Here is a 26,858-nt window from a genome sequence, read left to right on the forward strand (position 1 = left end):
GGCCCCCTAGATCTAGAGGGGAGGGGGCGAAGAGATAAAGGTTTCACTCATTTGTTCTAGGTCTAAAACGTAGCCAAATTCAGAATTGCCCTCCCATAGCTCCTTGTGCTGGGAATACTGACTCAACGTAGTGACCAACTCCATGAATATTCTGAGGATTTCTTTCTTTCTTTCTTTCTTTCTTTCTTTCTTTCTTTCTTTCTTTCTTTCTTTCTTTCTCTCTCTCTCTTTCTTTTCTTTCTTTTTCTTTCTTTCTTTCTTTCTTTCTTTCTTTCTTTCTTTCTTTCTCTTTCTCTCTCTCTCTTTCTTTCTTTTTCTCTTTCTTTCTTTTTCACAGAATGCTTAGTTTTTCAGGATTTGGGGTTTCAAGGGGTTGGCCCTACAAAGATCTAAGTTCAAATTCTGACTCTGTCCATCCCTGGGCACATTACATGAACTCTTTTATTTCAAGTTCATTTCCTCGTTAGACAATGAATGTCATGATAGCAGAGTAACCTCACGGGATTGCTGTGAGGATTAAAGGCACACATACATGGAAAGCATTTGTCACAAAAACTTTGGTTTTTGTTAATAGTGATGATAATAATACTTGTGTGTCTTCATCGTTGTGGTGATTCAGCAGCAGCACAGTGAGGGGTGGGGTGCACAAATATAATCTCCACCAGGCTCCCTGTGCTCCTTTTCTTTGACATGGACTGTATGAGCCAGGATGGGCTAAGTTATGCTGCGGTAACAACACCTCCCCCAAATCTCTGTACTTTAACAACCACCGAGTTTTACTTCTGGATCATGTAAATTTCTCCGTGGACCCAGATGACTCATCAGGGCAGTTGTCTGCCATGTGGGTACCACACTGCAGGCTCTTTTGTTCTTGTGACGTCTCCATAGCAATATGTGTTGTGGCAGGGGAGGAGAAGGCTTGGGGATTCTTACCTTGGCTCTTCAGTGCTTTCACCCTGGGAGTCCCTCGTGTCCCTTCCAGGCCCACTTTACTGGATAAAGCAAGTAACATGGCTCTGTCTCACTCCAGAGCATGACGAGGGACAGTCCCGCCATGTGCCTGGAAGGAAAGGAGAACTGGACATGTCAGAGGGAGGCACTAACGTCGACCACATAGACATTGGCCTTTTCTCATTTTATCGTACATCGTTATTGCAAACACAGCTTCAGCCCAGCACCCTTTGCAACCAGGTAGTGTCCTTAGCCTCTGCTACCTAGAGATTCTGGAACTGCCACTGTCCTGGCCTGTCTCTGGAAATCGTTGAGCCAGCTCCATCCTAGAGAAGGCAGAAGAAGAGATTTCTGGGTGCTTGAAGTGAGTCATACTTCCTGGACGGGAGCCCCTCACCCCCAGTGTTTTCTCAGACACCCTTTACCCCCATTGCTATTGGATGGTGGTGTTAAAATCGTGGGTTGCTCAAGTTATAGGGCACCTGGGAACCCCTCTCATTTTCCAAGGGAGGAAACCGAGGACCAGGCAGTGTGTGTTTGTTCTGTGGCTCTCCTAGGGTCCCCAAAGTTCATGATTAGCTCCTCACTAGACCTGCTTCTGGATGGAGGCCTTCTGGCTCTGCCTGGTGATTTTCTGCTGTCCACCTCCTCCATCATCCTCCTTTAGGAGCTGAAATGTCTCAAGTACGGTAACTTGGCTTGTCTGGCTTTCTGTTCTATTTTTGCCCCCCCCCCTTCCCTCTGCCCTCCCCTCACACCGCCCCACCACCAGGGCTGGGGCTGGAGTCATGCTCTTGCTGGTTGTTCACAGCTGCCAACAAGGAGGCTCTTGGGGACCTTTTCCTTTCCTTGCAGTTTTTGTTGTTGTTGTTGTTGTTTGTTTCCAATTGGAGGGATACGAAATGGGTCATGTTAACAGCTACCATAGGGACTAAACTATCACCATTTTAGAACGAGTACAAGAAATTCCATCCCATTCCCCAGTATCATCCCCTCCACACACATAACCCTTCCAGAGTTTTCTGTTGTTATTTTTTCTTAAGTGTTTATTTATTTTTGAGAGAGACAGAGCGCAAGTGGCAGGGGGGTCAGAGAGAGAGAGAGAGACAGAATCCTAAGCGGGCTGCGGGCTCTGAGCTGTCAGCACAGAGCTGGATGTGGGGCCCGAACTCAGGAAAGGCAGGATCATGACCTGAGCCGAAGTCGAAGTCGGATGCTTCACCAGCCAAGCCACCCAGGCGCTCCTCTATTGTTATTTTAATAATACATGTAAGCTCTTTGATCAGATGCAATAAAACATAGTCCATGCTTGTACTTATTCAGAACCCTTCTCTTCTACACAAAGTGGCTCAGATATCCCCGGAACAGTCCTGAGAGCCTGCCTCGCCCTTGGACCCGTGGGCTGCCGCTGGCTTCTCAGGTTCTCCAGACTACTGTAGTTGGGGTTCTAACTTCCAAGATGCCACGAGGCTGGAGGTCCCCGGAGCCTGTGTTTTCCAAGTGTAGATGAAGTCAGAATCACCCGTGCCGGTGTGCTAACGATGCATATTCCTGAGCCGGTTCCAGATTCCAAGTCAGTGGGTTCCCTGAGCTGGGGCCGGGAACCCGCATTTTCATGAGCATCCCAGGGGGACACAGAGCAGCGTTTACTAGTGTTCCTTCTTGGTGCTGCCACACCGGGGTCAGGGCGCTGTGGGGGAGGTGTCCCCACCTTCGCCAGGGCAGCACCGCTTTGAGCTGCTGCAGCAATGAGGCTTCAGCCTGAGGGTTCTACTGATAAAAATAAGTGACACAATGCAGTTTTTGCAGTTGGCTGTTCTAGACCATAGTAGAAGGAAGAGCAGTCCAGCAGTGGTTTCCTCGAGACCAGCCTTTTGTTGCTGGGGCTCTAGGTTCCGTACAGAATGAGTTTGCTTTCTTCCCCTTTGGTGAAGGAATAACTGTCCTGTTTTCCATGCCCTGAAGGGACTAGAACTGCAGGACTGCACTCATCAAATCCCAGGTCACGGGGCCTTGGCAAAGGCCTCTGTGCCTATTTCCTGCAGGGCACCTTAGACCCAAGGGAAGGGAGTCCTCTTACTCACAGCTTCGGAGGCCTGATTTGGACCTTGCCTTGGGAGAGAAACAGCTTCTCTCTCTGATCCCATCAGACTGCAGTTCGAGGTCAGGAAACTTGAATTTCCACTTTGCCCTTAGGTGGTGGCCCTTCCCTGTTCTCCTTCAGTAGACCGGCTGTTACAGCCAATCTTGCCTACAGCACCTTACGGCGTCTCCATGCAGCTGGGGTTTTCTTCCCCAAAGTTGGGAGACTGAGTATCTTTGGGGCCTCAGATTTGGATCTGATCAATTGGAGGGACAAGGGTGGCCATCTTCCTGCCACCAGGACTAACAGCACTGACAACCCAGGCCTCTGATCTCGGCCGCAGAACCGGAGGCACAAGGGCAGAACCGGAGGCACAAGGGCAGATCGGCTAAATTGTGTGTAAATGGGATTTTTCCTGTGAAATCCAATACCTCTTTTAGGATGTTGCAGTTTAGGGTTTTTGAGCCACTCTCCTCTGATATTTACTCACTGGGGATTTTACTCTTGAAAAATCACAGTGGCAACACAACCATTTTGCTTCCATGAAGTCGATGTCAAAGTCTTAAAAATCCAGGATGTTTTAAGGCGGGATTCCAACCTCATTACTGCCAGGAATAAGATTCACCCAAGGTGGAAGTGTCCTCCCTTAGAACGCAAATCCGTCTCAGAATGGCTTTTCTTTCCCCTTTGTTTTTAAAGCTAAGCAATTACTTTTTTTTTTTTAAGGAAAAAAAAAAATCGTGCTAATGCACAAAACTCTCTTTTTCCCCTTTCATTTATTTGAAATTGAACTTAACAAAGTCAGTTCCAAGCAAGCACTATATATGAGTAATGCTTTTTGTCCATAAAAGAGCATTGACTCCAATGGTACGGGAGCGCTGATTCTCTCTCTGCTTTGTGTGAGCGTCCATAATGACAAAGTGCTCATGTCAGAGTGTATAATGAAACTATAAATTGTTTTCATGAATGCTCTGAATTTGGTCTTTTACGGGGCAAATTCAAAAGGTATTTAATGCCACATTTCACATATGTGAATAACGCCAGACGGTGCAATATATCCAATAAAAGTAAAAGAGTCCCAGTCAGGCTCACAGTGGCCCAGGTGGTGGATGATTATCAGGTGAGGGTAGTTCATGGTCAGGGGTGGGGGGCGGGGTGGGGGGTGGTGATGGGGAGAAGGAGGGACAAAGATATCCTGTATCTCTGAAGAAGAGTTTCAGCTAGGTACACTCAACTGTTTGGGGGTAATTCAAAGTGTGGCTAAAATACTTAGCTCACAGAGTGGGTCTCTGGGGAGTGGGTCTCTGGGGGTGGGTGCCTGCATTGGAACCACGGAAGTTGTACATATCTTGGTGGAGTTAGTGAACAAATGTTCTCAGGTGAGAAAATGTCTGCTGGGCTGAATGGACAAGTGAAATCTATTGCAGTGATATATAGTTCAATTAAGTTATTTTTAATAACCATTTTTGTATTTTTTAATTATAGAATAGTCATAAGGGCTTATTCTAGAGAACACAGAAAAGCATAAAGAATAAAATCTTTAAAAACACATGCAAATACTTTTGTTACCAAGAGTTGTTAATAACATTTTTTTTTTCAAAATTTGTATTGAATAGTCTTTCTGTGTATATCATTCCATTACATTTTAATACGATTTTACATAATCTTATCTGGATATATACATCCTTTTAAAACAAAATTTGGTTCCAACTATCTATCTGTGTCATTTTTTAAAAAAATATTTTGCTTTTTCCATTATACGTCGGTTAAATGATTTTATCTATTTATCCCAGTTTGCCAAAGTTCACAAACATATAAGGCTTTTTGGTTCTGTCACGAAAGGAATACATCATGTACCGTAGCCATCTTTACGTGCACATGTCATTCACTGATGTCTCTGGGTATATGACCTCTAAAAATAAAAAAGGCCACAAAACGCAACCAGCCCCACGGGGTCTATTAAATACGGCGTATGGCAAACGGAGGTCCATTGATGTTTTTGACCAACGGCTTGGATTTGTTTGTTTTGCAGTACCTAGTGTGTAAAAGAAAGCTGGAGAGTAAAAAGGAAGCTCTGCTGATCCTCTCCAAGGAGCTGGACACATGCCAGCAAGAAAGGGACCAGTACAAACTCATGGCCAATCAGCTTCGAGAGCGCCACCAATCCCTGAAGAAGAAATACCGAGAGTTGATCGTACGTGTTACGTCACGGTGACGTCCTTGTCCCCTTATGACACAAAGTGGGTTACACTGGAATTAAAATTTTAAAAAATAAATAAAGCAGGGATTTTGACATGCCATTTCTTTAAAAAAAAAAAGAAAAAAAAAAAAAAAGGATTGCATTCAAATAGTTCCAAAGTGGAAATATTAAGATGTGAAAGTTGTCACCCGTTTCCTCCACAGCCCAGCCCTAGTCGCTAGCTGATGTATATGTGGTTCCAGGCCACCTGCTTTGGCACCCGTGAAATAGGCATATATACCTATGTGTTTATGTGTGTTTATATGTGCTTACTTATTAATTTATTTGTATTGTACTTTTTATCTTTGTTTTTGTTTTTTTTTCTTCAGTAATCTCTATACCCAAGGTAAGGCTTAAACTCACCAACTGGAGATCAATAGTTGCATGCTCTACCGACTGAGCCAGCCAGGAACCCTTTTATGGGGCTTTTAAAATAGGATTCATATTATAAATCTGCACTAGAAGCCACTAGTAACATGAGATTATTTAAATCTCATTTCACATTAATTAGAATCCAATAGAATTGAAAACTCCCTTCATCAGGCTCAGTCATCACACTTCATGGGGCCAGTCACCATAGGTGGCTGGCGGATGGCTGCCATATTGGATAATGTTGGTATAGATTTCCATGGTGGCCACTGTATTGGACAGTTAGATCTGGGACATTTCCATCATTGCAGAGCGCTGTTGAACAGCGTTGTGTGAATATTGTTCCAACATTTGCCCTTTTCACTCAGTACTTTATTTGGAACATCTCTCTAGGCCACACGTACAGATTCAATTCATTTTTAAAAAACAGTTGCAGAGTAAGTTTCCCATAATTTCTTTAACCTTTCCTTTATCCTGAGCATTTAGATTCTCTCTGGGTCTTCACGTGGCAGGATTTTTAAGGATACAGATCACACTGAAATGGAAGATACCAACTGCAGAGCCCTATTTTGCTTCCTACTTTCTTCTCTCACAGATACAGTCTCTGTTTTGGGGTGCTAACGCTATGGCTAACGTTTAGCTGTCTGCACTGGGATCATTGTCCTGGAACAGAAATAGAATAGAAAGATTCTGCAGGTTAAAATACTGTCGACTTACACACGGGCAGCATCAGATAGAAGAGTTTACTGAACATTTACACATTCACCTGAACCTGAATTCTCTTTATTCCCAGGTGGCACAAGAGAGAGAGGAATCAGATCCTCTTAAGACAGAAAGCCTGTGGACTGGAAGAGCTCAGTTAATTCTTGCTTATTTTGAGCATATCCCTTCTTCCCTACCCGCTAAAAGTGTTCTGCCAGTAGAGAAAACTCAAGCATGTGTGGGTCCACTATTATTCCTTTTGGATCTAACAATTTAAAAGACGAATTCAACTCAACCCAAATGAAATATTATCTCATTTTGGGCTCTGTTCAAAAATAATTGTGATAAATCCAGTTTATTTGTTTGTTTCACATAGTTTTAGAAAGTATAGGGATGGCTGGATGGCTTAGTCGGTTGAATGTCTGACTTCAGCTCAGGTCGTGATCTCACAGGTCATGAGTTTGAGCCCCATGTTGGGTTCTGTGCTGACAGCTCAGAGCCTAGAGCCTGGTTTGTATTCTTTCTCTCTCTCTCTCTCTCTGCCTGTCCCCTGATTATGCTCTGTCTCTCTCTCTCTCTCTCTCTCTCTCTGTGAAAAATAAAAATAATAAAAACATTAAAAAAAAAAGTATATATGTTTCGTTGGAACTATTTCCTAGAGGTTTTTCCAAAATAACTGGTTCAGTTTATACTTTTTTCTTAAACTATATTTGAATTTGGCTCGGGACACTATTGACTGCAGGTGGGTGGGTCTGAATTTAGTTCATAGTTTGGTTTGGTTTTTTGAATCCAAGCACATATATTGTTTTTAAGTAAAATGTAATATTTGTTTCTTTGTAGGATGGAGATCCATCACTTCCCCCTGAAAAAAGGAAACAGGTAAGACTTATTCCTGAAGCTTGGTAACTCTTGGATTATTCACACTGACGCCTTACAATGACTGGGGGATCAGGGAATCCCAAAATGTGTAGAGAGCTTCCTTACCAGCAAAACTCCCACGCCATTTATGTTTTTTTCTCCTAAATGGTAGTCAATGTTGTTTAGTGATGAATCCATTCCCCCGCCCCCCACACATTTTAGGTGCTTACTTTTGTCACTGAACAAATCCTTAGATATTTGTGGATCTGTTTATGAACTTTCTGTTCTGTTCTCTTGAGCTTCCTGGGTAGTTCCGGGGTTGTACCACACTGTTCTAGTTGTTTTGGCTTTATAATACTTGAGACATCTGTTTAGGTTAGTCTCCTTCCCTTTGCTTTTGCTTTTCACAACTTTCTTGTTACTTTTTCCAGATAAAACTTACATTTTATCACACCTTCCTCTGATCCCACCCAAATAAACAGACCTATGGGTGTTTTGATTGGGGCTTTGTTAAATTTATAGATTAATTTGGGGACAGCTAAGATATTCATAACGTTAGGGGCGCCTGGGTGGCTCAGTCGGTTAAGCGTCCGACTTCGGCTTGGGTCAGGATCTCGCGGTTTGTAGGTTCAAGCCCCACGTTGGGCTCTGTGCTGATGGTGCAGAGCCTGGAGTCTGCTTCAGATTCTGTCTCCCTCTCTCTCTGCCCCTCCCTCGCTCACACTCTGTCTCTCTCTCAAAAGTAAACGTTAAAAAAAAAAATGTAAAAAAAAGGATTTTCATAACATTATGTTCAGGAATATTATAAATCACATTTCTTTTAATCCAGTTGTATACACCCATATATATATATATATATATATATATATATATATATATATATATGTTGTTGTTTCCCAAACGTCCTGTTTTGTTCATTGGTGATATACCTGGCATCACATATAAATGTGTTGGGTCCATTTCCCTGAGATTTTTGTTTTTAATTTTTTTTAATGTTTATTTACTTTTGACAGAGAGAGACAGAGCAAGAGCGGGGGAGGGGCAGAGAGAGAGGGGGACACAAAATCCGAAGCAGGCTCCAGGCTCCAAGCTGTCAGCACAGAGTCCGACTCAGGGCTCGAACTCACAGACCGCGAGATCATGACCTGAGCTGAAGTCGGACGCTCAACCGACTGAGCCACCAAGGCGCCCCCCCACCCTGAGATTTTTGATGCTGAGTAAATAGTATGCCCAAGGCGCGCGCGCGCGCACACACACGCACACATACGGGGCATTTACCCTTAAACACCAGCTCAGTCCTATGGTTACCCATTTGGTTATTCGGTTCTGCTCATTCCTATACTCTCTTCCTACTTTAATTTGATTATTCTGCAATGCTCCAGGTTTGATCTAAAGGCAAATTTTGCTATGGAGCTAATTGACTTTTTTTCCCAAACAAAATTACAAGGAGATTTGTCATGAACGGTTTAAATTTGGGATCCTCAGTCTGGAATTGCTACATGTGTTTGTGTTTTTGGTGTCTGCGAACAGTTATCTTTGTTGAAATTTTAAGAGTTTGTTAGTATTCATGAAGGGGTTTTACAGTTTAAGTGAATTCGCGTTCCGTGACTTTATAATACAAAATTTACATTGACTGAGGAGAATCTGATGAATTCCAGTAAGTCTGTCAAGCTGCATTCTTACGGCTCTGAAAAAAAACCAGTTCAGGTCCTAAGCACTGGCTTTTTTAGATTTGCATATGGCGTTCAGTTTCTGTCCCTTTAGGATTTGTGTGATGGTGTGACTGGCTCTGCGTCCTTCCCGCCTGGCTTAGAACCTCTGACTTGCTGCGTGGGATAGAATGCGTGGGGGCACAGGTGACAGAAATTCCAAAGTGTTCAGACAGTGAAGAAATCAATGACCTCACATAACCAGAAGCTCAGAGGTAGCACGTGCTGTTTCTTCTCCATCGCGTGGACACCTTCTCTCCATTGTGCCACACTTAGCAAACAAAAATACAAATAAAAGTACAGGACACCTGGGAAATTTGAATTTCAGATAGACAATTGGTACTTTTTTAGTATAAAAGTATGACCGATGCGGTATTTGGGACAAATTTATACCAAACATTATTCATCATTTATCTAAAATTCAAATCGAACAGGGCTCCTGTGTTTTATCTGATCACTCTACCACTGTGCCGATTTTAACATCAGCTTTCTCTTGATCTGAGTATCAGCTTTCTTCTCAGGCAGGTTTCCCTAAGCAAGAGAGGTAGAAACCCCAGGCATGGAATAGAAGTCCTTCTCTCCAGTCTGACTGGGCGAGTGTAGGACATGCTACCATTTCTGGTCTACTAACATTCACTAGGAGAGTCTCGTATGGTTTTTTTGGTTCGTTAGTTTGTTTAATTTTTTTTTAATTTATTTTTTGAGAGAGAGAGACAGAGAATGCAAGCAGGGGAGGGGCAGAGAGAGAGGGAGAAACAGAATCCCAAGCAGGCTCCACACTGTCAGCACAGAGCCCGATGCGGGGCTCCAGTTCACGAACCGTGAGACCAGGACCTGAGCTGAAACCAAGAGTCAGACGCTTAACGGGCTGAGCCACCCAGTTGCCCTGAGAATATCATATGTTAATTGGCTTAGATTAATCACCCAGGATAGAAGGGCTGCTAGGAAGCCGGCCGTAACACCCACGAAACTAATTGTGTGGCCTCGGGAAGGTTCCTTTCAGTGTCCAATTCTCAGCTTTCTCATCCATAAAATGGGAATCCACATGGTACCCACCATACAGTGTGGCTGTAAGGAACAAATGAGAGAGTGCAGGCAGAGTCCTCACCATGGTGCCTGGCACTGGGTGAGCACCAATAAATATTTATCATCCTTTCCTCCACCTTATCCTCTTTTTTAATCAATTGTATATTAGTGTGTCGAATCTGTCTACCACTGCCCTTGTCGGGACCCTTTTGTTTGCCTTTGACAGCTTGAAGTAGCTCGGGCCACAGAGGAGGTTCCTGGCTCATAGGGCCTCAGAGGGGTTGGTAATTAACTGGTGTTGGAGCAGAGTTTGAACCCCTGCAGTTTACTCAGAGCAGGTGCTCAGAGCCACCGTGACTCAGTACCTATTTATTGAGCATCTCATGGGTGTCTTGTGCTAATTTAGACAGTGGAGACACAGGTGTGAAAAAGTCAGAGCCAACTCCCTGAGCTTATAGAACTTGCATTGTAGTTAGAGTGACCATACCTTCGTTTTTCCAGGAACGTTTCCAGTTTTTCATGGCATAATCTCTATTAGTGCTCCTTTCCTCTCTCCAAAATCTCTTGGTTTAGACAATAAGTAATATCATCACCCTAATTCTAGTACAGATGCTTTGAACAAACAATACAGAAAATAATTAAAATATATTGGATGTCAGTGGCCACTGGTGGCAATGGGGAGAAATGTAGAACCCGATGCAAGAGAGAGAATTCTGGCTTAGTATTGCCAGGAAACGTCTTGATAAATATTGGGGGGGGGGGGGGGTGATGGAGAATAGTTCCATTATTTGGAAAAATAAAGAATTTTACCCATTCAAAATATATTTTGTCAATTTTATTTACTTTTGGTTATTTTATTTATGAAAGCATGTGACTGGTCTTTGGGGAGTTGGTGTTAAGATGCCTTCTTCCTTAGCTCCTTGTGGGGAAGAAAATGCACCATTAAATGCTTAGTCACTGGTGACAATGAAACTTTCCATTCAGCCAGAAGCAAACAGCTTTGGCATACATGTGACAGGATTGGAAGGGAGAAGCACAATGATTTCCTTAACTTTTTCCTCTGGCAAGAAGGGGTTAGAAGCCTGCACTCTGACCTAATGCCTCCTATGTCACATTACATGCTTATCCCAAAGGCAAACCAGTGGGTGACGTATTTACCCCTCTCCCTGCAAAGCAAGTACATCTTATATAAGCAGAAGGTACTGGAACAAGAACGAGCTGTCGGGTTAATGGATGGGACATGGAGGTCAAGAGATCCACCTCTTGGAAAAGGAGGAGAGGCCACATTGAGCATCTCATCGCCCATCAGCCTTGTTTCTTGATTTAGGAGGAAGAATCTCTCTGGTCTCTACTTACTGGCCCCTTCCCCCATTGATTGCTCAACTCAGAGGGACAGATGGCTTGATCATTCTGTTACGGACTGGATGTTTGTATCCCCCCCCTTTCATATATTGAAATGCTCCTCCCCAGTGTGACAGTATTAGAAGCTGGAGCCCCTGAAAGGTAGTTGGGATGAGATGAGGTCCTGGAGGTGGAGGCGTCACAAACGGGATTAGTGCCCTTACGGGAGTCATGACAAAGCTCGCTCTCTCTGCTCTGCTCCCCGCGCTGCGAGGATACAATAAGGAGTCACAACCGAAGCGGGCCCTCACCAGAACCTGACCATGCTGGCACCCCAGCGTCAGCTTGTCAGCCTGTGGAACTCTGCAAAACTAAATTTCTGTTATTTGCAAGCCACCCAGACTGTGGCACTTTGTTATCGCATCTTGAGCTGACTATAAACGTATTTGAGGGTTCTTCTCGAATGTAGGTGGAACCAGTACCACATCCCTAGCCTTTGTAGTGCTTTGTGCTCTTCACAGACCGTAGAGGCACACGCGTTTGTACACACGTGACCTCCCAACTCTCTCCTGAAGTCACACGGGCAAGTTCGGTCTTCTGCAAAGTCGCAAGGTCGCATCGTTGGGTAGCAGTAGGTGGTAAGAGGCTGGGTTCTGGTGTCCAGTCGTACTGATTCGAATTTCACCCTTCCTTCCACTTGCAGCCTGGGGGAGTACAGGGGAGCTGCCTGACCTTTCTGAGACTCAAATTCCTCCTGTCCAAGGTGAACATCGTAACGAGGCGTATTCACAAAGCTCTTATGAGGCATTGGTACGATAATGCTTGTAATGCTCATTGCCTGGTACTTAGTGAGTGCTTGGTGAATGTTTTTCATGTTTCCTGTGACTCGTCCAAGGTCACACAACCAGTTAACAGAGCAGAACTAAAATCCACGTCAGCTGACCCGTAGTTCAGTGCTCTCGTTCAGGTTTTTTTGTTCTAGATTCGACTCTTAGACTGAGTGGGGAGGAAGCATAGTCAACATTGAATCCAACCCATTTTGGAAGTCCAGACATTCAGGTGCTTTAATCAAAGCCCTCTCCTTAGAAGTGGTGGAGAACCAGAAGCAGCTAGGAATTTCTACCTGGGAAGCCAGTGTTCTTTCTTGTGGCAACCAGCATGTGGCCATAGATAACTTTCCTGCTTCGTCTCCTCCACAGAGGACAGACCAGAACTTTCGTGTTTGTAGTTCTAGAAATATAGTTGTCGAGGCTAAAGAAAGCCTTAGAACTTAGCCTCCTTTTTAAAACAACTCAATTTCCAATGTCGAGCCATCCATTCCAGAAGCTGTGAAGAAATCGTGACAACAGCGATGGCCTAATCGCTTCTCCTGGGATGTCGAAATGAAAATTTGTTCTTGGTGCCCCCAGCACATCCGCACACAGGGTACCTCTCTGCACTGCACTGAGACATCACCAGAAGATCTCAAACAACCTTTGAAATCTTTTTCTTCTGTTAAGCAAGCAGTTCCTCCAAAGGAGACAAAGGGAATTTAAATTATCTTGGGTTAATATTCTTAGAAGATGGGACTCTTTGGGGTCACAGCAGCACATTTTCCCCATTCAAACTCCTCCTTGAGTAAACAATCAAACGCATCTTTGTTTTCCCCTGTTTTGATTTTGAGCTGACACATCACGGGAGATAATTCCTCCCGGCTTAAGCGGGAGTCTCTGCTTTCTTCCCTTGTAGAGTGATGGCTTCTTTAGACGGTGACATGTGCCAGAATGCTGACCCTGGAGAAATCAGAGCATGCAGGGGCCCTTTGGGGGATGGGAGGGAGCCTTTTATTTCAGTAGAAAAGTCTTCTTGGTCAACCTTTTTTTCTTCCCCAGTGACTGCAAATCAGAGCAACTTTGTATACGCGCCCTGGTTTGATGCTCAGAACCTAAAACTTCCTTCAAAGATCTTGAGTGCTTTGAGATGTTTCTTTTCATGACTCTTTGAATAGCACGACTTTCCTGTCCCACCAGGGACACTGGGAAGAAGTGCAGGCCCAGCCTGTGGGAGCCCTCCCACATCTCCGTGACAGCAACTCTGTTCTGAGCACCCGTGCATCTTGCTATCGGTTCTGTGAATCCTTGCGAGGGGTTTGGGAGGAAGGTGAGAGCACCCCACCCCCATCCCCCAGTTTATAGATGAGGAAATGTAGGCTCGACAAGTCCAGACAACTTGAGAGTTACTAAGGGGGGCGGGGGACACTAAGGGGCAGGCACAGAATCCTAATGGCCAAGATGAAGCGAACGTTCATCGTAACAGCAGCCTCCCAGATCTATTGAAGAGTGTTGTTTGCCTGCGGGCCTGGAAATGGTTCCTTAGCAAGTGTGTGCTTTGAGATGATGAGGTCGGAGTAGGCTGCTGAGGGCCCCTTGCACAGCCAAAAACTATGTATGGAGTGAGCTTTGGCTGGGTGGGTTTTTTTTGGGTTTTTTTGTTGTTGTTGTTTTTTTTGTAAATAAGAAAACTGTCACTGTAGCAGAGGTCATCATCTTGGCAGTTGCTATGAATAGGGGGTTCCTTGCTCAGCAAAGCGAGCTTCAGTCTGTTACTATTAACACAGGAGCCACCATAGACCAAAGCAGCAGAGTAGAAATTGCCATTAAATTTGCTATCAATCACACCGCTCAAGTATACTTGATGTTTCATCAAACTTTTTTTTTTTTTTAACATTCTTGTTTAACCTAGCATTTTCCCCTATCAAAGGTGTGGGTGTAAGGAGTCCAGAGACTCGGACTTTTTAACACCTTGTCGAGCAGCCTGTTCTAAGTCTGGTCTCTGTCTCTTTCCCACTCACCCTCTCTTTTCCTTACTGTTCTCCCGGAAGTGCATAGGTCAAGGTTTTACTTCTCTGACTTTTACTTATTTTTTTTCCCTCCCGCTTTTAAATTGTCGTTTTGATATGTCAGTCAACTGAGAAGTAAGTTTTCGGAGTTTTTGGTATACATCATTTCTACACTATGATGGAGACTAACTTTTCCATGGCTAGGTTATTGCAACACCGTATAGCTAACAAATTACCGAGATTGAGGATGGTGTGAGAGATTGTTCCTGGAATGTTGCCCCTGCCCCCTTGTTGCTGATCTGAATCATTTAAGGACTTCGTTGGAAACATGTGGCTCCTCCCCTTTTTCTGCTCTCCCCAGCGTCTGAGCTAGTGCAAGGTTAGAAGGTTAACCTTAAGCTTTTTATCGCTTTCTTTTATTTTGTGTTGCCTTTCCTCTATCCTGTTAGGTTCAGTACACAAGGGCCTGCAAATTTAATCGACAAAAGACAGAAGAACAAAAGTATACAATTTTGTGAATATTTTACATGAATGGGAAGGTTCGCAGATGAAGTGAGACTCAAAGAAGTTGTTGACTCGGGGCTTATATACCGTTTTAATAAAAGAAAGAACGTCTGGGCTTCAAGGGATGATAAACTGTGGGAAAGTAACTAGGAAATGTACGAGGAAACTAATGGAAGCTAAGGGTTATTTTAGTAAGGTTTGTTTATGCAGACTCATCGGTGTCAGGGGCTGCTCTCTGGTGATGAGTCTCTTGCTTCTTCCTGGTATGGAAGAAGATGGAACACTTCACAAAGGGAAATTTATGCCCTGCATTTAGGCAGACATGGGGAGGACGGAAGGAAACTGTCTCTATCTATGGACTCTCAATTGCCTTCAGCTCAAAATATCCTTATGGCCAAGTGGAATATTTTGGAATGGCATATTCTGATCCCCTTCATATCCATCTTTTCTTACGTCAAGAAGAATGGTATGTAGTGGATCCTTTTTTTTCCCTCCCATATAAAAGATCCAGGGCTGTTTCTTACAACTAGTGTCCTGAAAACCTCCCTTGTGCATGAGTGTCGATCACTTGATCATTGAAAGCAAGAGTCCTTAACAGTAATTGTCATTGCCAACTTATATATCATTTACTTTTTAAAAAATCTCCCTCCCATCACTTCTGGTAAGTTAAAAAAAAAAAAAAACTGTATTGCATCTAGAATGTAAACTTTTCTGACATATTTTATGGCACGTAGAGGGGAATGGAGACCTAGTGGCAGAGGCACTAAGCTAAGCTAGAGCTTAGGATACAGTGGGACTTGAAGAAAGCCGGAAAAATGACGCCCCCTGCCCATGGGACTCTGCCTCGGTGAGAATTTCTGCCCCCAAAGGCGGAAAGGTTGGGGTGTGAGATCCACACTGCTCTCTCAACTTCCAGATCTTTGCCTTCACATAACTATCGGGATCTGTGGCCCTCACCTCTGTGCAGAGAGAATTTCCATGAGCGCCATGGTGCCCACACCAAGGACTGGCTTTGGAAGCACGCTTCTGCAGACATCGCTTATAATCGGGGGTTGAATTGTTCGTTGCTGAAGGTGTGCCAGAATGTTCCAGCTATGTCCTCATCAAATCTCCCTCTCCTCTCTTCCCCATCACAATTTTACTGAACTTCCAGCCAGAAAGAGTGATTGCGATATATGGGTCCTATGATACATTCCACTGTATTCATTCCCCTATTATCAGAGCTAAAATGTCACCCTTTCACATCGGCCCTGGCTAGATCTGCATATTTAAAAGAGGCTTCTCTTTAAACCTTTTTATGTTTTGCTGTTTAAGCTACCTCCTGCCCCAGAGACTTAGAGGAAATAATTTCTCAGTTTGGTTTTCCTTCCCAGTGTTAGCCTGTCTGCCACGCTTTCTCTGACATTTCCTTTCTATAGTGCTGCTGTTGCAAACTGATGGTCACAGAGTCCTTCTCAATAACACAGAGACAGAATGCTCTGCATAGCTGATAAATTATAAGCAGGAGCCACGTGTTAGCTTGATGGATTGTTATAGTGAGTGTGTGTGAGTCATGGGTGTTATTTTTGGTCAAAAGAATTGTGTGAACTTTTCTCCTCTATTTTGAGTGCTTTGATGAAATGTACTACTTTCTTTTCTCTATTTCGCCCACCCCCCTTTAAGGTATACAGCAAGGGATTAGGTACCATATCAGAACAGTCATGTTCTGGTTCCCAAAGTTACTGTTTTGGAGTTGAAGAGGCGGAAGGACTAAACAGACTGAACAGGAAAAAAGAAATGTGTTGACAGGAAACCCAGCCTGTGAAATGTAAAATTTCAGTCTCCCTGCTTTGAAGCAGGGTGCCTCCCCCACCTGGCCCTCCCAGAGAGGTCAGTTTCAAAGCTGGGGGAGATTTACTAGAACCTAGCTTGGGGGCGCCTGGGTGGCTCAGTCACTTGAGCTTCCCACTCTTGATTTCCCATCAGGTCACGATCCCAGGGTTGTGAGATTGAGCAGCGTCAGGCTCCATGGTGGGCACAGAGATTGCTTGAGATTTTCTCGCTCTCGCTCTCTCTGTCTCTCTCCCTTCCTCCCCCTCTCCCTCCGCCCCTCTCCCCTGCTTTCTCTCTCTGTCTCTCTGTCTCTCAAAAATAAAAAAATAAATTAAAACTTAAAAACCTAGCTTGGAGGCTGTGTGCTCCTAATTCTGCAGCTACCATAGAAATGCCTGACTTCGCTTTAGTAGATTTCTTTTCGGCTGCCTGCAGAGTAAATAACTGTCCCATCACCGGTTCTGCAAGTCACTATTTGCTAAAGCAGCCCTGTCCTCTGCTTCGTGTGGCACTGGAACCTCTGACGGGGGTAGGGGGTCCCTGCCCTGTGCTAGGGAGAGCTCGTTAAGCTCAGTGCTTTCCAAAGTGAGGCCCAGGGACCATGCCAGGGGGCGGGATAAGCACAGAGGTGGAGAAAGTGTTCAGAAACTCTTAGGGCAATTTGCCAGCATGATTTTATGTCCGTTGAATCTAACGAACACTTGGGGTTTTATCCTTTCGTGTTAAGTTCATTTTTCTAGTAATCGATTGTCGTACTTTACAAAAGTTCTGGTCTGGGTCAGGTTGGAGGCTGAGAGCAGGCGGTTCGCCACTGACAGATGGACTTGTATCCGTGTAGCTGCTACGTCAGGCTTCCGAGTGAACACCAGGCTGCCCCCTACCGGGGGCTCTCAAGCCACTGTTGATCCAAAAAGGAAAGGGGTTTTTTTGTTTGTTTGTTTTGTTGTTTGGGTTTTATTTATTTATTTATTTATTTATTTATTTATTTATTTATTTATTTATTTAGGAGGGGTGCGGGTAGCCTTTTATTAAGTTTCCACTGGCACTTTTATTTTAATTTTAATTTTTAAAACTTTTAACGCCAGTATAATTAACACGGACTGTGACATTACTTTCGGGCGTACAGTGGTGATTCAACCATTCCATACATTACAACCTGTTCGTCGTGATAACAGTTGGCGTCCTGATCTCCCCCACCGGTCCTCTTACAAGCGTTTCTCTCCGAGAACCTCTTCCGCCGCCTAAGAGGAGGCAGGTCCCGGGAAGGTGAATTTTGCTGTGTCTCCTGCAGAGGGGGTGTGAGACGCCACTTCCCCGCCCCTCCTCGGGCGGCTCCCCTGCCTGTGGCAGAGGGATCATGCTTGCTGAGCTAATGTCTGGAAGACGTTCTGGGGTTCCGTGGAGGGGAAGTGGGGGCGGCCCCCTCGGGGATAGCTTCGCTAAGGAAGGAGAGCTGCGGCCGGAGGGGAGGGGCGGGGAAAGGAAAAGCAACCACTGAATCATCACTTCACCGCCCGTCCCTGGGGTCAGCCTGCTCTGGTGGCCTTGAACTGCCTAGCAAAATGGGAATCTTTGGGGCACCTGGGTGGCTCAGTCGATTTAAGCATGCAACTTCAGCTCAGGTCATGATCTCACGGTTGGTGAGTTCGAGCCCGGCGTCGGGCTCCGTGCTGACAGCTCAGAGCCTGGAGCCTGCTTCGGATTCTGTGTGTCCCTCTCTCCCTCTGTCCCTCCCCCAGTCGCTCTCACTCTGTCTTTCTCAAAACTAAACATTAAAAAAAATTTTTTTAATGGAGATCTTTGATGTAACGGGAGAGGGAGAGAGGGAAGCCAGTGCCATTCCCCCCTATCTGAGACTTTTCCCTTCCCACCCACAAGGCTCACACTTACTCTTTTTGCTCTTTTAGTCTTGATTTAAATGTGGCCCTTTCCTCGGACACAGTCTGTTCCGTCTGCCTACCTCATTTTTCTCCATAGCACTCATCATCCAACCCCTGGGTCATTATGTATTTTATGGCAAGATAATATAATTAATTTAACATCATCTATTCAAATGTATGTTTACAGGGGCAAGGGGTCTTGTCGCTCCTGCTCACTGCTGTATCCCCAGAGTCCAAAACATTGCGTGATGCATGCTAGGTGCTCAATAAATACTTGCTGTATAAGTAAATGGACGAACAGGGAACAGTGAAGGGGCAGGATCGCAAAGGAGCCAGTTGTGTCCAAGGTCGCATTCGGCCACGTCTATCCAACTGTCCGCCCAGCGGTTGAGTTGGAGCCACTGGACAGGCGCAGTCAAGGGGAGCTAACCACCCTTTAACCAGCACCTACTTTACCAAGCACTGCGGTAGGTGCCCTGTGTTCATTATTCACCTTAGGGATCACATGAAGCATGTATGGTTAGCCTCATTTACAGACAGGGAAACCCCAGAGGTTGAAGAATTCCCACACGGCCACCCAGCCCGGTAAGTGGCAGAAGGTGCGATTCAGCTTAATCCATCCGGTTTCCACAAATTTCCCAGAATAGTCAATTGGCCGTAGTATCTCTTGTCTTTTTGCTTTTTTACCTGTAAGATGGGAATTAATTTTCCTGGTAAGAACAGCGAGCTGGGAAAATCAGAATGCAGTTAGTGTAAAATACGAACTTTGCACGCAAGCGGTTGAAAATTAGATCGCGTTGTTGAGTCACACGGACTTGGTTAAATCCAGCCAGTGGGGATGAGTCCAGTTTTCACGTAGGACTCTGTGCTTAGCACTGGCTTCAGTGTTGGTACGTATTGTTGTTATTCCAAATTCCCCGCTAGGCTGAGACCACAAACTCCAGACTCAGCATATTGTCTCTCATTTAGAAAATATTGATGGAGCACCTACTAGGTGCTCAGGGTAGATCCATCGAGAGGACCAAGTTCCCTGCCCTTCATGGAACTTCTATTTTTGTAGGGAGAAAGAGGCAGGAAATAAGTAGTCAGCAACAATCCATGAACTAAATTACATGGTGTGTTAAAAGGTAGCATGGGCTATGAATGAAAAAATTAGTGTAGGAGAGGGGGCTTGGAAGATCAGGGTGGAGGCAGGCAGGTTGCACTGTTAGATCGAGTGGTCCAGGTGGCTTTTGAACAAAGGCCTGAAGAAGGTGAGAGAGGGAGGGAACCAAGAGGTGTTCTGGAGGGAAGGCATTCCCATCAGAGAGTACAGAGCAACAGTGCAGGGATGGGAGCATGCCTGATATGCTTGGGGAACAACGAGGAGGGAAACTTGGTGGGAGCTGAATTGGAGTGGGGGAGACCCTGAGGGTAGGGACAACCTGATACCCCAACAGATGGGACATGGGAGATGAGCTAGAGTGCGGGGTCAGGGGTGAGCCAAGCCAGGGCTTAATCTTCCTACTCTCTCACCTTCATTCCCTTTTTATAAAAGTACCTGATGTAATTGAGTATTCTCAGAAGTATTAACATTTTTTTAAAATTTTTTTTTCAACGTTTATTTATTTTTGGGACAGAGAGAGACAGAGCATGAACGGGGGAGGGGCAGAGAGAGAGGGAGACACAGAATCGGAAACAGGCTCCAGGCTCTGAGCCATCAGCCCAGAGCCCGACGCGGGGCTCGAACTCACGGACCGTGAGATCGTGACCTGGCTGAAGTCGGACGCTTAACCGACTGCGCCACCCAGGCGCCCCATGAAGTATTAACATTTTTTTAAAGCAACCTTCCTTCTTTCCTCTTTCTTTCCTTTTCTTTCTTTCTTTCTTTCTTTCTTTCTTTCTTTCTTTCTTTCTTCTTTCTTTCTCTTTCTATCTTTCTTCTTTCTTTCTCTTTCTTTCTTTCTTTCTTTCTTTCTTTCTTTCTTTCTTTCTTTCCTTTTCCCTTTTCCCTTTTCCCTTTTCTCTCTCTCTCTCTCTCTCTCCCCCCACCCCACTTTCTTTCTTTTTTAAGTAGGCTCCATACCCAATGTGGGTCTTGAACTCCCGACCCTGAGATCAAGTTGCATGTACTGGCTGAGCCAGCCAGACGCCCCTCAAAAGTATTAGCACTGAGCTTTTTGGAGATTTGGCCACTGCAGTTGTACTAGTCCCCTAATGTCTCTGGATGTGGGTTTCATCAGCTATAATATGAAAGGAATCTTCTAGATAATCTTTAGAAGCCCCTGTACGACTATTGCTGAGTGATTCCTTTCCAGGAGTCATGTTCTCATTGCTTGCTTCTTTCCCTCCTTACTTTATTCATTTACTCATCGTGAGTATTTAAAACATTTGCTGGAACACGAGCCCTCCCTGGATGCTGAGGAAGTGGAGAACAAAATCTCTCGTTCAAAATAGCCTGAGGTCTCCTTGCTGAGCTTAGGTAAGAAGCTATAAGCAAGGCGAGAATCAGAGCAAGTTGCAACCAGCAAAATACAAACCGTGCTGTAGGACGAGCAGCCATGTGACGGCATCTCCAGGTTCGGGCCACCCGTGAAAGGGGGGTGGGCCCGGTAAGAGGTGCTCACGTGCTCCGGGAAAGCAGGCAGTGATGGTGTGACAGGAAGCTAGCTTGAGAGAGGGAGGCTGGTGAATGGAGAGCCATCCACATGGGCCAGAGGGATTTGAGTCTGAGCTGGAGACACATCCTAGGGAAGAGGTGACATCCTCATGCTGGTACTGCAGGACTAGAAGAGGAGAATAAGGAGGTGAGAAAACCAGCCCAGGAGACTGGTGGATTGCCTCTGGACCCCGATTTTGGAAGTGGTCGCTCACCCCTCGTCCCCTCTCTGGCTGCCTCATTTTGTGACTGAAATTCTAGACCCTGAGGTAGCACAGAAAAGCTCTTTAAACCAGTTCTCTTTGAAGGGGAAGAAAACTACCTAAACAAGGAAATAAAGCTTTTCCTGTATCGTTGGCTCAACATTTAGAACTGACCTCTATGGCCATTGCAAGATTTTTAGTGCAGAGCTCTTAAAATTGTTTTCTAAAAAGTCGAATGTGGCAGACTCCCCCCGTTGCTTGTCTGTGAAGCTCTCCTGGAGACCGAGCACGTCCCCGCACCGAGGTTCACGGCCAACGTCGTTTGCCTCCATGCAGCTGTAGAGGCGTGATTTGCACACTTGCTACATTCGTGTATGCGTTTACTCTAATGGGCTTTGTGTGGTTGTGCTGGGCCTGGACGCCAGCCTCAGTGAGCCTCGCAGAGCCCCACTTTTTATCCACTCCTGTGTTTCTGAACGTATTTCATAATATGTTGATATTTCCAGGCTAATCTTGCACAGCTACTGAGAGATTCTCAGGACCGAAATACACATCTGGGAGAAGAAATTAAAGAACTTCAGCAAAGGCTTGCAGAAGTCCAGGGTGACAATAAGGTACCGTGAATATTTAAAGGGAAAAAGCTCTGCCGTGTAATTGTGCACTAGAGGTTTATGTAGAGCACATCAGAAAAATGTAATGCAGCATTTGCTGAAAAATTTGTTATAGATTTTTACATTTGCAATGAAAATTCACAGTTTAGCATTTCTTATCTTTATTACATTGCCTTTGTGTGTGCACGCACGCGTATGTGCGTGCTTCTGGGTTGCTCTAAAATATTGCCACAACCCATTATAGAAGTTTCATTATGTTCAGCTTGGTGGTGAATAACATTGCAGTTGAGGGCAAAATAAAACCCCAAACGCTATACTTTCCCCCTTCTATACAAATAATGGATTTGTGGCTCAGATGATTTGGAATTATTCACATTCAGTTTTGAATTTTAAGTAGTCATCCTACTAATTATGTTCACATAACCAATTTATTTTATTGCTAAATTTGGCAATTTGTATGGAACATTGCTCAAAATCCGCTGCGTGGTATTAATCAAACTCCCCTGTTGGCAACGTTAATTATAAAATATGAACTCATAAACTCCAAACTGAATGTGTGCGCTCTCTCTCCCAGCTGAAGCTATGAACAAAAGTACAATTGAGAGAAAGGAAGAGAAACTATCAAAGTTTAATTCTGTCCCCCCAAATAATTTTCTGTTTGGCCACGATAGATTGATGTTCAGCTCCTTGCCAGAGCAGCTCTCCTGATAGAGATGGCCACTGGAGTTTCACGCAAGAAAACTGCATGGCAGGGAGGAGGTCCTTCCTTGGGAAATGCCTTTTAAATGTTACCAAATTTCCTTGACAAGTGGTGGTGGCATTCACTGTTTCTGGGAGCTGTTGGTTATTGGAAGGCGCCATTTTGAAAGACGCTGGCTCATAAAAAAAAAAAAAAAAAAAAAAAAAATGCACGAAGTGTCTTGAGTTTTCCAGAGACTTCTTCGTAACAAAGCAGAGAGGGTTTTATGCTCCTGCTGGCTTGAGAGGCTCAGTCTGAGGGCCAAGTGGGAAGTCTTCCTCTGTAGCGTCTTCTCCACTTAACCTGCCTTTGAGTGTTGTTTGAAACCTCTTGGATTTAACATACGTATTTGAAAAATTAGGCTTTACTATTCCGGGTCATGAAATTGGGGGTGGGAGAGAATGCCTAAAGAAGGGTTCTAATTAACACTGGACAAGCTAATCAGGCCTCTGGTATGGCTTTATTCACCACTAAAAGGATTTAAGTTCTGTAACCTAGGTGTTTGGTCCATAATTAAGGGCCAGACCTTCTTAGTCACTTCCTCAAGTGGTAACAGGAGGACAAGGTTTTCTAGAGAATAAAATGAGATGTGTTTAACGGTTTCCTTTAAACGCATGAAAATACTACAGGAATTTTGGAGACATAATAAATCCACGGAATACTAAAACATTTTGAAGATGGTATTTTTGGATTTATAGCCCTTCCTGATTGATTTTTTTTTCTTACTTTATTTCTTTCCCCTGCCCTTACATTAGCTACCCCCACCCCCCAACGTTCCTAAATATACCTTCTGCTTCTTGTTTTGGTCACTTTTAATTCTGTCACCTTTTAGACACGTGGTATTTTAGGGATCGATGTTTACAACTGGTATTTCAAGGGAAAGGAAGGTGTGTGTGAACGTGACCGTGTATGCATGCATGTGTGAGTAGGTGCAGGACTCAGCGTGGGGATGTGCGTGCATGTGCACCACTAAGCACAGGTCCGGGCCTCCTTTTGCATTGGCACAGTCTGAACTTCGTGATTTGTTTGCACTCTGGGTCTTTATGCCAGTAGCTGGACACATTTATCAGACTTTGTTTTCTTGCTCAAGGTTTGGAATCTAGTGACTCATATTCATGGCCTATGAAGTAATTCGCTTGCCAAAAGGTACAGGAAAGATGTCACAATGTTCAGCAGACCCCCTGTCTCAGTATCCAGCCTCTCTCCTCAAAAAAACACCAGCTTCAGTGAGCCCCAGAGGTTCCATTTATTCTCATTTGCATCTAAAGTTATAGGGCTGATTTGTTTCAGATCCCCGTGAATCATAGCCACCCTCCCCCCACCTCCACCCCCAGTTGTCAACACGAAAGCCAGATTACTCATTCGATAATGACACCAGGCATCTTGGGAAACTCAGAGGCCCCTGTTCCGAGGTGTGCGGTGTAGAATGGTTAGCCCTTCATTTATTTTTTTCTAATTCATCATGTCGCTAGCTGCTCCAACCTTTCCATTGCCTTCCAAATCCAGTCTAACCTCCTTGCCATGGCGGGCTAGGCCCTCCTGTATTTGGCCCCTACTGATTTCTCCAGCCACATCTCTCGCCACTGGTCACCTCATGCTTCAGCTCAGCAGCACTAATTTCAGCCCCTTTGTTGAGCTATACTGCCTTGTGCCTCAGGGCCTTTGCACCTGCTGTTTGCTCCGTCTGGGACTCTCTTCCCTTTTACTCTGCTCGCAAACTCCTGCTCATCGTTTAAGTCTTAGGTCAAATGGAGCCTTCTTCAACTCTTAGGAGCCCACGCTGCTCTGCTCTTTCCCCTCTGCTTACACTTGTGTGGCACCCTCACCCAAGAGTAAGCTCTTTGCAGGCTGAATTCCTGACTGGTATACTGCAGTATTGCTAAGAATTGGCACTCTTAGTTCCCGATACGTGAACATTATTTAATAAATCTTTATTGAAGACATGGAGTGGAATAAATGAACGAGTGAAGGAATAAAACAAATGAAGGGAATGAAAAGGAGAGCAAAAACGTTCAAGGAAGAGGAAAAGGGAGATGAAAAGGAAAAAGCATACAAGAAAATATGCAGACTGAGAAAACAAGCCCTGGTCGTCATCAGTAACTCTGTTTGTGGGGTGAGAAAAGTTAGAAATTTGGAGAAAAGCAAACCGCTTCACCCAAGTAAAAGCAAAAGCAAACCAAACCCCAGGTAGGAGACCTTGGGAAGCCCTTGTGGAGAGAGCAGAGGGTCTGAGGCTGAGCCATGGTGGGCTCAGGGTGAGACCCCTGCTCAGAGGTTGGCTCAAGCCTGTCAAAATCAAGAACACTCAATAACTGTTGTTGTTGGGCTCCTGACTCCTCCCCCCGCCCCCTCATTCCAAACAGAAGCGCCGATGGCATCATTTTATGAGCAACCGTTAAAGTACAGGATTTTTATCTCCAAGTTGCCATTTTAACTGATGACCCTTATCCGTATTTTGGGAAGCCCAGATTCTAGATGTTAAGTACATTTAAGAAACAAGGTGATAGGAAATTACTTGCCTTGGATATTTTAAGGTAGACTAATTTTTCCATTTGTTCAGCTAGAGCCTTGTAACCCTATGTGCCATAAAGCATTTTCAAACAGCCTCTTGAAAGATTTGTTGCCACCCTGGCTTATAAGCAGCTTAGCCCTCCCATGGGGTGGAGAGGGTGGGGGTTTCCGTGATAGGGTGGGGGGGGGGGTCCCATGATCAGATACCACCTGCCATCTCTCTGAACTGTGCCCAAGAATTTCTCGGGGCTCCTGGAGGGATGCAAACCCCTCATCCGAGCTTGAAGAGAGGTGTGAAAAGGGAAGCCCAGTGGACACTCTCCGTTTCCCTGATAATTCTAGTTCTGAAAGGTTAATGAGGAAAGAGGAGGCACGTGGCGAAGCAAGGACTCACACTTTTACAGATCACCCTGGGAAAAGCTTTTCATGGGTGGTAGATTGCCCTGGGCTCTCAGTGAGTCAGTCTGTGAGGCATAAGGACCAATGATGAGGAAAGACCCAGATGAGGCCGGGGCCTCCAGTCTCAAAAAGCAGCCCGCTGAGAGAGAACCGTAGCTTTCCTTCTTACCTCCGAGGTCTGCCTGCTCCGAATCTTCTGGCCACTAAGAAAAGAGTGGATTCAGGCAGAGGGGACCGGGAGGAAGAAGGGGTTCTCCGAGAAATTTAAGGAGTGGTAAGAGGCAGTCAAGAAAACTAGCAGAGCGCATTTGGATCCGATAGCCAGAGGTCAGCTGGTAGACCAGCTCTCTAAAAGAGGAAGCCGGGCTGATAGTGCCTTGCCAACTTCCATGACAAACAAGGAGGCCACCGAAGTGAAGGCACTGACCTGGGAGTTGGAAAGATTGGCACTCCTGGAGAGGCCAGCTGCAGCCTTGCCCCTGTCAAGTGGCGTCAGGAAATACAGTCCAAGGGGTCCAACTTTGGAAATCAGGAGGCCCCAGGTTTATATTCTGGGTCCACCAGTTACTGTTTTATGGGCACGAGCAAGTTGGCTTTCTCTCCTGGCCTCAGGTGCCTCATCTGGAAAATGGGAGTAACCACGCCTCTCCTAGATTTGTTGTTAAGTTTTATCAGGTATTCATGAGTGCATGGTTGGGGAATGGCTACATCCCGCTTAATGCTCTAGCAGCCGTGGATACATCCAGGAATAAGAAAGACAAGGTGCTCATTCTCAAAGAGCGTATATTCTAGTTGGGGAGACACACGGTAAGAAAACAAAATACGTAAGATCCTCAGACAGTGGTTAGTGCTGGGAAGAAAGCAGGACGATGAGATTTAACATGTGTGCGTGCGCGCACGTGTTTGTAAGGGTGTGGCACCCAGTAAGTGTTCCATAAAGGGTTAAGTGTTGCTGGTATTTTGCCATGACCTGGGGCCAGATTGGCTTACAGTCTTTTTGTGCAGGTATGCCACCAGGAAGCTCAAGGTCTTTCTTTCTGTTGATCAACTGTTTCCAGCGCGCTGGGTACGTGCCTCCCAATAGAGACAGAAACTGTGGTAAAGAGCGTGGCACCTACAGGATGGATCCCCCAAACTCAGCACTCCTTGTGGCCACCCCAGACTTTGCCAGCACCAAGCATTACTGCTTTGGTACAGAGCTTCTGGAAGCTTCCTTGCATTTTGTGTGCCCCTTGCAGGGTAACCACCTAACAGAATGTGCCAGGAACAGGAACTCAGGTTCCCATTGAGAACTTGGTTTTCTTGTCCACTTGCTTTTATTGTTCTTCATTTTATAGATTTTGGCACTTGGGTGCAGAAGAACAGTCACAAAATGCAAGTATTCAAAAGCAAGGAAGTTCAGGTGGACAGCTGCTCCCAGCAGTGTTCCACGTCCACATATCCCGGGCCCCCGCTGGCCACTTTA

The 26,858-nt window shown here is 45.1% G+C and overlaps 1 protein-coding gene across 5 annotated transcripts in view; it reads left to right on the forward strand.

Moving 5' to 3' along the window:
* The window catches only part of CCDC149 (coiled-coil domain containing 149), a 95,189-nt gene that overhangs the window by 29,774 nt on the left and 38,557 nt on the right, over nt 1-26,858 (forward strand). For all 5 annotated transcript variants that reach the window (XM_086705317.1, XM_086705315.1, XM_086705314.1 and 2 more), the window contains 3 exons: nt 5,067-5,228; nt 7,185-7,223; nt 21,640-21,747. In XM_086705317.1, coding sequence (XP_086561443.1) covers nt 5,067-5,228; nt 7,185-7,223; nt 21,640-21,747 — 309 coding nt within the window. Of the gene's footprint in view, nt 1-5,066; nt 5,229-7,184; nt 7,224-21,639; nt 21,748-26,858 lie in introns of those variants that run through there.

This window comes from Puma concolor, chromosome B1 (assembly GCF_028749965.1).
Source record: "Puma concolor isolate L17-30 chromosome B1, mPumCon1.1.hap2, whole genome shotgun sequence".
NCBI lineage: Eukaryota > Metazoa > Chordata > Mammalia > Carnivora > Felidae > Puma > Puma concolor.